We start from the raw sequence: 12,178 nt of genomic DNA, 5'->3' as shown, positions 1-12,178 counted from the left end.
GGATGGGGAAGAAAAACACTAACCTAAGGGACTTGGAGCACAGTAGCTTCCATACGGACAGGTCAGGCTAAAACCAGTAAGAACTGCACACAAACCATAACCCCCCCCATTTGTCCATCTCTTTCTCAGGTGGCTACAGGTGAAGTCTGCAACCCCTTCATGTGTTTGCTACAGTTGAACAGCTGAGTGGATCCGTTGTGGATAATGAGAGCAGGGCTCTTTTTCAACAACATTTTTGTAACTTTTTGTTTTTATTAAATTTCAAAGTTCCCAAAAAGTTGCAAAAATAATACAACAAACTCCAATATCCTTCAACCAGATTCACCAATTGTTCTCATTTCCCACATTTGCTTTATCATTCTCTGTTCCTCTCTACATGTGTGCTTTGTGTGTGCGTGTATGTGCATGTGTGTATGTCTGTGTGTGCATGTGTGTGCATATGTGCATGCATATGCGTGTGTGCATGTGTATATGTCCGTGTGTGCACATATGCATGTTTGTGTGTGTGTGTGTGTGTGTGTGTGTGTGTGTGTGTAGAAAGTTCCAGATATAATGCTCCTTTACCCCAAAATGATTCAATGTGGATTCCTGTGGAAAGGACATTTATTTTTGGAACCACAGAACAATCGTCAAAACCAGGAAAGTAAACAGTGATACAATACTATTATCTAATCTAAAGTCAACGTTCAGATTTTGCTAATTGTACCCAATCTGAGAACATGCACCAAATTTGATTTTCAAGTCCTGTGGGGGGCAATTCTAAAGATGCCCCCACCCCAAACTCCCGCCTCCCCAGCCAGTCAATCAAATGTTAACCTGGTCCTGCTGGAAAGGGTCTTTGCAGATAGAATTTAGGTTAATAATCAGCTGACTTGACACAGGAAGAGGACCCTAGACTATCCAGCTGGGGCCAATGTAATCACACAAGCCCTTAACAGCAGAAGAGGAAGGCGGAAGGAGACCTCAGAAGGGTTGGAAGCGCGGGAGGACCTGCCATGGCAGGAGGGGCTGGTGGAATGCAGGCAGCCTCCAAGGCAAAGACCAGCCTCTGGCTGACCGCCAGCAAGGGAAGGGCCCACAATCCCGCAATCCCGTAACCACAAGGGTCTGCGTCTGGCCAAGCACAGGATGAGGCAGGAAGCGAACTCCTCCCACAGCCTCCACGTAGCAGCCTGGCCCGCGGACACCTCAATTTTGGCCTCAGACCCAAAACGGAGGAAGCAGCCAAGCCCAACAACTGCTGTCCTACAAAACTGTAAAATAATGAACTTGCATTGTTTTAGGTCCGTAAGTTAGTGATACCTGTTACAGCAGGCAAATATGTTCCTCCACAATCTCCTTTTTTTATTTTTTTTATTAATTTTTTTTTTAAGGAGGGTGCAGCTCACAGTGGCCCATCAGGAGATCGAACCGGCAACCTTGGTGTTATTAACACCACACTCTAACCAATTGAGCTAACTGGCCAGCTCCTCCCCAGTCTCCTTTAAATCTGGACAGTTCCTGAGGCTTTCTGTCTTGACCCTTGATATTTTAGGAGGAGTACAAGCCAGTATTTGTAGGAAGTCCCTCTACTGGCGTTTGTCTGATGTTTCATGAATAGATTGAGTTGACATGTTTTGGGATGTGATTTCATGGAAGTGGTGCTGCGTCCTTCTCAGTGCATCACATCATCAGACAATATGTTGATTTTGTCCCAATAATAGAAATGTTGATCACTGATCATTGGGTAAGGTGACATCCGCCAGGCTTCTCCTCCATAAAATGATTTTCCCCTTTGTAATTAATAAATGCTTGGCAGGAAGATACCGTGAGACATTGTAAATATCCTGCCCCTCATTAAACTTTGGCTCGCTGCTTTCGGTATCCACCAGTGACCCTCGCCGGGAACAGTGATTATGGTGGTCGCATGCTCTGTCAGTGTCTGTCATTCGAGCTCTACATTAGCTTAAAAAACTGATTTGATTGCCTGCTGCCCTATGTAAAGCAATGCTGTCGATATTTTCCCCAATTAACTAATGTTCAACAGCATTTTAAGAATCTGTTTTGTGTCTTATGTTTCACCATAAGGTGCTAGCATGTTTACTAAATGAGGACTTTTAGCTTGTTTCTACTTTTCCATAATTTTAAGTAATGTCACAGCAAATGTCTTTATAAATATATCATAGCTGCTATCTGTGGGTATTTCCTTAGGATAAATTAGTAGGATTGGAAGTAATGCATCGACAGGTACATAATTTCTAAAGTCATAGATCTGTATTATCAAATGACCCTATGAAACACCAATTTCCATTTCTATCCTGAGTATATGAGATGACCCATTTCTGCGAGCACTGAGTGATATCATTATTCTTTAACCTTTGCCAATATGTTGGGCCAGAAAAACAGTACATTAACCTTTTTAATTTGCATTTCTTTGTTTGCTGATGTTTGGTGAAAGAATTCTTGAGTATTAGTAAAATTGAATGTATTTTTCATATTTTAAAATTCACTTTTATGTCTTCAGTGAAATGGCTGTACTTTCCTTACTTTACTATTTAGGTACTTGGCTTTTCCCTGTTCATATGTTTTCTGCTCTGTTTCCTGTACTGCTCCTGGAGGCAGGGACCAGGACATCCCACTCATGGCTGAATTTCAGCACTGAGGACAGTGCCTGATACCTGAGTAGGTGGTTGGAAAATGCTGTTGGATGGCAGAGGAGAATGAATACCCATAAGACCCTTTCTACTTTCAGGATGTGCCAGAAGCTATCATTCATCGTTCCCACGCTCCAGGCCAGTGACTTGTTGCGTCATTCCTCGTGCCCCGATGACCGTCCCGTGAGGGGTTTGGTTCCTGCCTGTACCTTGACTGACGAGGCACAGACACCTTCTAGGACTTAGCAGACCACTAGTAGGAGGCGGGGTGGGGACCCAGGCACAGGACATCCAGCTTCAGTGTCTACATTAAGTTTGGGGCTGTGAAAAGGCAACACTTTCATTGTAGCATTCAACTTTCATTTATAGAGTTCAGTTTTGTTGTTATGACTAGGCCCTTTTCCATTAACCCTGGAATTTAATATGGAAATACTCTGTGTGCAGGTTTACTAATAAAGACACAGGTGTGGGGCACTAATGACAGACATGAAAATGATGTTTAGATGACTCTGAACATTCTTATCTCTATAATAAAAAGTAACCTGTCAAACAAGAATGAATCTGGAAAGCGTTTGATGGGACACAAGGCTGCTTCTTTGTCAGAAACTAGTCAACTATTCCTGAAATGTTTGCATGTTGAAGTTATACCCCAACCAACAACACATTACTAGGTTTGCTTTATGTTTTATCAATGGATTTTTCCCACCTGGCTTGACTGTCATAGGCTCTCGTTACTCTTTTGCATCTGCAAACGGGTCAGAGTAAAGGGCTGGAAGTCTTAGAAATCATTACCTCTTAGCAACCTGCACAAACTCCTCACTAGCCTGAGCCAATTCCTCGGCCGTCTTCTCCAAAGAGGCGAAGGCCTCACTGCCCAGGTCATTCCTCTCGGTGGAGATGATCAGATGGCAAAGCTGGACCGTCATCGGTGAGATGAGCCTCTCAATGGCCTCGTTCCGAATCATGGAGCCGATGTCATCCAGGAAGAAAGACTCCATCTCTTCCCGTCTGTGAACACAAGCGTGACGTGGTCACAGCCCACACTGACTGACATGCAAACGTGTTTCTCCCTGACTTGACGTTCATCTAATTCTATTCCAACAGTGGGAAAGAAATCTACAAACACTCAAGGGATAAATGGGAGTCGTTGTCAGGACTTACAAGCACAAATGAGGTTGTGGCTTAGCAGCAAATGTGAAAAGTGGGAAGAGACAGGAAACGGGTTCCAAGGGACAGGAGGGACGATGGGATGACAAACTATGAAACAAGACAGATCAGGAAGCAGTTCTCTAGGAAGGGTGCCTCAGGTCTTCATTATCTGTAGCATGCACACGGGGAACATATCTTCCCAACTTCTACTCTATGGAGCCCCTCAGAATGAGGGCTGAAGCATGTGGCAGGGGGAGGGCCTCCCCTGGCTTGAATGGGTGTCTCAAAGCAAAATCCTCAGAGATCCTGGGAGCACCATTACTTGGGGTGAATAAACTTCCTTCCCAGGCAGTGTGCAAAGCTGGATGACAACTCCAGGATGGCCCAGGAACTTTCAGGCACTACGTGGGTTGGCGGACAAAATCCCAGTGCTGACATTCTGTGATTTGTTCGGTTTTATTCTCTCATTCAAAATTTCCCTCAAATGGAGATGAAAAGAGAAAACTTGAACTTGCCCTTCTAGTTGGGATAAAATACATTGCAACAGGTCAGACTTCCCACCATAACATCTAGAAAAGCCAGATAAATGATGCGTGCGAGTGCGTTTGGCGGCACGATGATCATGACACTGAGGTCCCACCGGGGGCGCCTTTCACAGTGATTTCGTATAAATGACCGTTTATTTTCGCAGGGACATTTGTTAATTCTGGGCACAGGCTGAGGAATAAGGCCTGGACTAATCAGAAACCCAGTGCTGGGGGAAACACATAAAAATGTACTTTTATAATAAAATAACCCCACACCTAAAAACATCACATAGTCCAACTGCTGAAAATCAAACACAGAAAGAACAACTCTGGTGTCCAGAGGGAAAAGTCATGTTGTCAACAAAGAAGCAGTATTAAGTTGTCTCTATATGTCTGTGTCAGTACAACTTTGTCAAAACCTCAGCCAAATCAAGGGACCTGAGTCTTCTTCGGTCATACAAAGGTCCCATGAAAGTGAAGAGGGCGTTTTGACTCCCTTCTCTCAGACCCTCTCAATGGAACAACAAGGAGTCTGGGAAGCTTAGAGCTTGTTCCCAGCCTCCTTGCCGGAGCTCAGACGGCATCGGCTTATCCCTGCAGGTCCACAAATGTACAGTCAAATCCTGCACCATCTACGTCCCTGTGTGGACCCCAGTTTCCGAAGAGAGGGGTCATATCATGCGGGAGACCCTTTGCTGTAATTGGGATTTGATTGCTCTGAGACACTTTCTCTCTTCAAAGAATCTGATATTCACTGACATCAAACAAGTCTACTGTCTCTAAAAGCCAGTGACATTTCACGAGTGCCTGCCCTCTGGCTGTTTCTTGTCTCAAATAACCACAAGAAAAAGTTGAGCAGCTGCTCTGCTAAATGATGACGTTTTTATCAACAGTCCACTTACACTGACCCAACTCCAGAGTCTCCTTGCCAGGACCGATCCTGGTGATGACTTTCTTAGCAGGGACTCCCTGGAACAGAGCTGAGACAGGTCTAGGTGACGCAAGTCACGTTGTATCCCCCAAAATTCCTGTAATGTGACAGTAATTGAAGGTTGAGACATTTGGGAGGTGATGAGGTCATGCGAGTGGCACCCTTGTGAATGTGATTAGGGTCCTTCTCAAAGAGACCCCAGAGAGCTCTCTTGCCCCTTCCGCCATGTAATGTCATGAGGAGAAAACAGCCGTTTACAATCCAGGAATCATGCACTGAACCTGCCAGTGTCTTGACCTTGGACGTCCAGCCTCCATAAGTGTGAGAAATAAATGTCTGTTGCTTATTGCATTCTGTTACAGCAGCCCAAAGGGACAAAGACAATAGGTAGTGGACGGAGGCAAGCAGTGTCTTGCCCTCACATACGGGGGAGCTTGGAGCATAAGCCATATTGCAGAGTTGCTCCTTAAGGGCCAGGACCAGCATTTTGTAGCCCCGTGTCTTAGTCCCCTCGGGCTGCTACAACAGAATGCCCTAAACAACAAACTTGTATTTCTCACAGTCTGGAGGCTGGAAATCCAAGGTCAAGGTGCCAGCAGGTTCAGTGTCTGCTGAGCCCTCGTCCTGGTTTATAGACAGCCGCTTTCTTGCTGTGTCCTTACATGATGGATGCAGCGATCTGTGTCTCCCCCTCTTTTCATAAGCGCACTAATCCCATCATGGGGCCTCACACTCATGACCTCATCTTACCCTAATCACCTCCCAAAGCCTCCACCTGCAAATCCCATCACACTGAGGTTAGGGCTCCCGCATGTGAATGTGGGGGGCACATTCACCCCACAGCAGTCAGCTGCCAGCTGCGGGCTTCCCAGTCCCTCTCCCCATGTGCAGGCACAGCATGGCGGGCACGTCTCCAGCTGAGGTACTTCCTGAGTGGAGGGCACCTGTGGTTATAGGTGGATTTGTGTCACAGCAGTGGGGGTGGGTGCTCTGACCCTCCGAGGGGAGCCGGGTAGGGCAACAGAGCCAACCTCCAGGGGGGTGCACTGATGACTGGGAGCAGCTCACGTGCCCATCCTGATACCTGGTGCTGGGATGGGCCCCACCAGCCACACGGCCTCTAGTGTGAAGGATGATTCTATGTGGAAATCAGGTCCCTGTGGTCAGAGGGAGGATGTCTGCAGAACAAACAGCAGCCAGCACTACCACAGGCTTTGGGCGCCAACAAATGTCAGGTAGTGTGTTGGACATGACACATGGAGACAGCGCTTGCCCCACTGCCTCCAGGCCATCAATGAGCTCCTGTGACAGGGTGGTTTTCCATCCTGGCCTGACAAAACGCTCGTCACCTGGCTGCTTTGGCCTTCCAAGTTCTAGTGGGTGGCCTTGATGTTACATACGTATGTGTGACATAAAATAGCTACGTATTTTGTCCCATGTATGTACGCACTGTATGAGTGTGTGTGTGTGTAAACACACACTCCTGCACATCCACGCAGCACAAGACTGGCCGAGGCACCCATCTGGGCATGACCCCTATGGGAATGAGACATTCCTTCAAGATGGGGGACACGCATTAAACAAACAGCGCCTGGGTACATGCTGTTCACTGACATCAGAAGCTAGCAGTGGTCACAGGAGTGGCCTTTCCCACCATCCCTTGCGGGGATTTGTGCTCCTTGTTCCTTGTCACCTCCAGGCTGTGGGTCTCGAAGCCCTGGTACCCAAAGGAGGTTATGCCCACAGGGCACACAGGAGGAGTCCCGCTGAGCGTCAGGGAGCAGGTGCTATGGGGACACGTGGACCCTCCACCAGCCAGTGCTCCTGGCACTGAGTGGGGCTGCCGAGGGCACCCAGCTGCCCTCCCAGGGGTCATTCTGAGCTGGCAGAGCTGTTTTCCCTGGGGGCAATTCCCTTCCCTTGGGGCCAACCACAGCTGATGTCTGCACCATATCAGGCCCTCCTGCCTCCTGCGTCATGTCCTGTGGGCCACATTCGTGCCTCCCTTCCTTCCTCCCCCACAGGCTTTTCCTGAGGGACTCGTCCTCCATCATGTGCCTCCAAACCGCTGTCCCCAACACTGCTTCTAGGGCAGCTGAGCTGAGACGCTTCCCAGTCTGTCCAGTTCAGGCTGAGCTTCCAAGAGCCAGACTCTGCATCCAGAGCTGCTGGCAGCTGTTTTGCGCCCTCCATGGGGCCCTACCCATGGACATAGCCAGCACTGGGGGATGGACGCAGTGTCACCAAGTCCTGAGGATGCTGCTTATAAACCTTGGATTCAGGCAAAAGGTTGTCCTCCAACACAGTCTTCTTGGTTTTGCTGAAACCATCTTGACGGCATTTGGGAGGCCGCAGAGCGATGGGGACCTTCCGTGTGCACAGCGGCTGGTGCTTGGAGAAGGGGGAGGAGCTACAGCATACTGACCCTACTGAATTATCACACACACAAAGAAGTTGTTGGATCCAGTAGTGGTTTTTACTTCAGTGGACTTGTATTCTTATTTTTTAAATGGATGACCCACACAAAGTATTTAATGTGAACTCTGTTAATGAAACATGTTAACACCAAAATGTATTATAAAATGAACTATTCCAGATAACAAAGAGTTGAACACATAAGGAAAGGAGAATGCGATTACTCCTGCTTTTGAATATGCCAAAAATCAGCCAACACCACCTTATGCCAAGAGCATGACTTGTAAAAACCCTAGGATCCAACATTGATTGAAAATCATGAGAGTGTAGCTGCCTACAGACAAGCACCAAGGGGAAACGCAACATTTTTCTTACCTTGATGGGCAGACACTTTCCACACTCTAAGCCACAGAACAGCTGACTGAATTCAGTCTAAATGTAAGAAACCCACTTTGCTTTTTCTAACCAGCAACAGGAATCTATCTACAGCCACATTGCAGTTCAAGACGGAAGCTCCCCAGAGGCTGTTAGCTGACACCACTGCTGACGCCACCAGCACTGCCAAGAAGCAAACATCATAACTAATGCATGGGGCTACTGAACATCTGCCGTTTCCGCAGCACTGAAAGTCCTGCTTTTCGCAGGAACTGAACTAGAGGCACGCATGAGAGAGAAGCCAAACGTTCATCCATCCCGTCCTAAAAATCAGACTCGACTGTGGGTCTTTAGAAAGTTCTGCTGTGGGGAACTGACAGGGAGTTAGGCGAGGGCCGCTGAACGCCTGAGGACGACTCACTCACCAGTTTAATAAACTCAGCTTCTTTCTAGTTTGCTCACGCCGATTTTCACAAGAGTTTGGTTTATGACTGAACATTCAGGCACGTGTCTCTTGGGAACAATGAAAAAAATGGGGGCTTAAACTGGTTGGAAAAAAGACTTAAAGATATTAGGTGTGTAACCTGTGTCCCACATGTTACATCATCTCAATCCATAAAACGATTATTAGTCTTATTAGCTTCTCTTTACACGTGAAGAAACCAAAAATGGGGGCCTATGAAGGGTGCCAAACCTTTGAGAATTATTTCCTCCTCAAATTATCACCCATTCCTTGAGTTACAATGAGTTCTTAAAGTCTGCAGTGTTTGAGTTGTGTTTGGTCGGGAAGACAGAAGCCACTTCGCATATTGAAAGCAGAGGAAACTTGATTCAAGGAATTAATGATAAAAGTGTTGGGAGGGGTCGTGATTCAGGCATTGAGTTGAATTGTAGGACACCCAGCTGGTGTCACAGAGAGTTGCTTGGTGGAGGAACCTCCCCCCATTTTGGTGTCAGAAGTGAAGTGTTCTGTGTGACTAGTAAAGGAGACACACAGGAGGGAAACACTGGTTTTTCTGACTCAGACCCAAATGCACTTTTGTGGAACGACAGGTAGGAGATGGACAAGGACAGCCCATGGAGAAACCTTCTGTCAAACAGACTGGTGTCCATAGACATGGTACAGCGTGACACGCAAGAAGAGCCCACTGAAGTCATCTGTCCAAGGAAGGCAGAAGGAGGGTTTTCAGTTAAACTCTTCCTGGCATGAGAGCTTTTCACTTTATTGTTCACTTCCTGTTATAAAAACTTACCAACTGTTCACAGTTAGAACCTTTTCCCTTTCTTCACAGAGCAGCCGTTAAGTACCCGGGACAGGCCTGATGTGACTGACGAGCCGAAGTGCAGAGCTGACCAGACAGGGTCCTGGGTCTTGGGTGTCATGAGAACAGCGATGCAGGCTCCCTGGGGTGAGTCATCCTTATAAACGTGTGTTTGGAGGTAGGAAGATACTCGTTTTATTTAGCAGCCTGTCGGCTTGGGTTATAACTTCTAAATCTCTAGGCACGTGGTAGACATTTAAACATTGCCCTAAATTATGAGGTGGAGGCCTGCTTTTTAGCCAACCATCTCCCTTATTTAGTTTCTCAGTATGACTCTTCTTCTCTGCTGAGGGCTTACCTCTTGGGTTGTCCCTTAAAATACTCAAATCAGTTTTTTGTGAATGGCTTGCCAGTCTCTTTGTTATTAATTTGTGATTCCTTGTACATTCAGCTCTGGGTCCTTTGTCAGATATATATGAGTACATATGCATGTGTGCACGTGCACACACACACACACACACACACACACACACACACACACATCAGACATCACATCCCAATGTGTGGCTTTCCTTTTTATTCTCTTGATGGTGTCTGTTGATGAGTGAAAGTTCTTAATTTTGAAGTTACCAAATTCATCAGGTTTTTTCCCCTTTATTCTTAGCGACTTTTGTGTCATCTTTAAGAAATGCTTACCTAGTGTAAGCTCATAAAGGTTTTTTTCCTGTTTTCTCTTAAAAGCTGTATTGCTTTCCGTTCTACATTTGGAGCATTACATCCCAATCCATCTGCCACTGAGTTGGTGTGTTGTAGAGGTCATGATTACTTTTGTCTTCCAAATGGATAGCCATTGACTCAGCTCCATTTCTCAAAAAGGCCATCCTTTCTCCCACTGATCTGCTATATCACCTCTGTTGCGAACCAAGTGACTATATATGTATGTGCGTCTCTTCCCATTGGCCTATTTGTCTCTCTTTCTGCCAAAACCATACTTTCTCAGATACTAGAGGTTTGTACTTAAATACTATAAGTTTTATAAGTTTGGATATCTGATAGTGTGAGTCCTCCAACTTTCTTCTTCAAGATTGCCTCTGCTATTCTTGGTCCTTTGCATTTCTGTATAAATTTTGAATTGCCTTGTCAATTTCCATGAAAAGTTGTGCAGACATCTTGTTTGGGATAGCACTGAATCTACAGGTCAAGTCAGCAACCACTGACAGCATAACAATTCTCAGTCTTCCAATTACGAACATGGTATATTCTTCCATTTATTTTGTCCTTTAAATTTTTCTCTCAATTACTTTTATAGTTTTCAGTGTAGGAATTGCAGTTTGCATTAGATAGTCCATCATTATGTTGTACACCTGAGACAAATATTATGTTACATTTTGATTATATGTCCATTTTTTAAAAGTGCTTTAATTTTCAAGGAGCATAATGCCACTGTGATCAGAGACAGTGCCCAGAATTATTTTGATCCTTTGAAATTTGTTGAGGCTTGCTTTGTGACCCAGCACATAATGAGTCTTGGTAAATTTCTTACATCTTTCGGTTCTGCTATTGTTATTAACTGTACGTCCTGCCTCTAGGAGAAGAAGGCATGCTGAGTTTCTGAGGTCCAGACTAGGAAGAGATGCACATCACCTTGTGTCTGTTCTGTGGACAGGTTCATACTAGGTGTCCACACGGCTAGACCTAATGCAAAGGGAATGGGAGCTGAATTATTGGACAGGGTCCTCCCTCTGCGAGATGGCAGGCTGTCCCACCGCAGTCTTCCACTAAGCAACTCCAGTTGGGGGAGGGGGGGAAGCCTCTCTCCATAGCCGTGGTAGAAAAACCGCAGAGAAAATCCTATTGGCCAGATTTGGGTCACTTTTCTATGTTTAATTGATCACTATGGCAAAAGGAATGGAATCGACTTGTGGGGTCCAGCCTGATTCCCATAGATCCTCTAGAGAGGTGAGGAAGCCAGGCACTGTCCCCCAACTTTTATCCCTCGGGGATGGAGGGCTGCTAGAGCACGTGAGTGCCCCAGACCTTCTGGGCCGTCCCTACTCCCCTGAGCAAGCTACTCAGAGCCAGTGACCTCCTTTAGGTGCTGGCGGAGCCGCAGGCCCGTGCCTGCCCCAGGGAACATCCGCAGACATGGGAGGAGGCTGCTTTTACACTATGCGAGGTGGATGCCTGCACTTGGAGCCCAGGATGGCGGACGAGGTCCCGAGTGTTCTTTCTCTGACGGAGTAAAGAGGTGTCTGGCTGATGTGGGTAGTTTATGGAGGGAGGGTAGCAAGTTTCCCTGTCCCTCAAATGCACCAGAAAACGGTTTCCTAAAAGGAAATTAGAGCAAGATACCAGAAGCGAGGGGACTTTAAAGAGTCACTCCTCCACTCAGAATGGGAAATCGAGGTCTGGCAAGGGAAAGGGAGGGCCCAAGGCCAGCAAGTGACGAGGCGGGCAGCCGGGTCCAGCGCTCCTGGGGCCTGGAGATCGTGTCCTCCAGAGAGACCTGAAGTCACCCCCGCCGTGCGCCACAGCCGCCAGAACGCCCCAGGTTCTCGTGGCCCTTCAGCAAGAAAAGAACGGAAGCGCATCTGGGACACAGGATAGGGCCTCAGAATTTTTTGTTTTTAAGCCATAAAATGTCCCTTTAAAATAGTAGGTGGAAGAGCCAGCGAGAGCCCCGTAAAAAGGAATCTTCCGCTGGCACGGCCCCCCGGCTGTAACCTGGGGTTCGGAGGACTCGTCCGTGTCCCGGGTCCCTCTGCAGCGCACATCCCCACACCCACTGCAGCCCCGGCGCGGCGCACAGAGCGCGCAAGCCCCTCCCGCACCAGCGGCGCACAGGATCACGGGGCTGGGGCGGGGCCATGCGGGGCGGGGCCCCTG

The 12,178-nt window shown here is 47.2% G+C and overlaps 1 protein-coding gene across 1 annotated transcript in view; it reads right to left on the bottom strand.

Moving 5' to 3' along the window:
* Positions 1 to 12,161, bottom strand: part of LOC141571779 (uncharacterized) — a 39,174-nt gene extending 27,013 nt beyond the window's left edge. The window contains exons 1-5 of the mRNA XM_074333921.1: positions 12,075 to 12,161; positions 7,444 to 7,631; positions 6,895 to 7,027; positions 6,309 to 6,397; positions 3,426 to 3,641 (exon numbers count right to left, since the gene is read on the bottom strand). Of these exons, the coding sequence (XP_074190022.1) occupies positions 3,426 to 3,641; positions 6,309 to 6,397; positions 6,895 to 7,027; positions 7,444 to 7,631; positions 12,075 to 12,161 (713 nt within the window). The remainder of the gene's footprint in view (positions 1 to 3,425; positions 3,642 to 6,308; positions 6,398 to 6,894; positions 7,028 to 7,443; positions 7,632 to 12,074) is intronic.
* Positions 12,162 to 12,178: the final 17 nt, after the last annotated feature.

This window comes from Rhinolophus sinicus, linkage group LG05 (genome assembly GCF_036562045.2).
Source record: "Rhinolophus sinicus isolate RSC01 linkage group LG05, ASM3656204v1, whole genome shotgun sequence".
NCBI lineage: Eukaryota > Metazoa > Chordata > Mammalia > Chiroptera > Rhinolophidae > Rhinolophus > Rhinolophus sinicus.
This window is presented reverse-complemented; position numbering and strand designations above follow the sequence as displayed.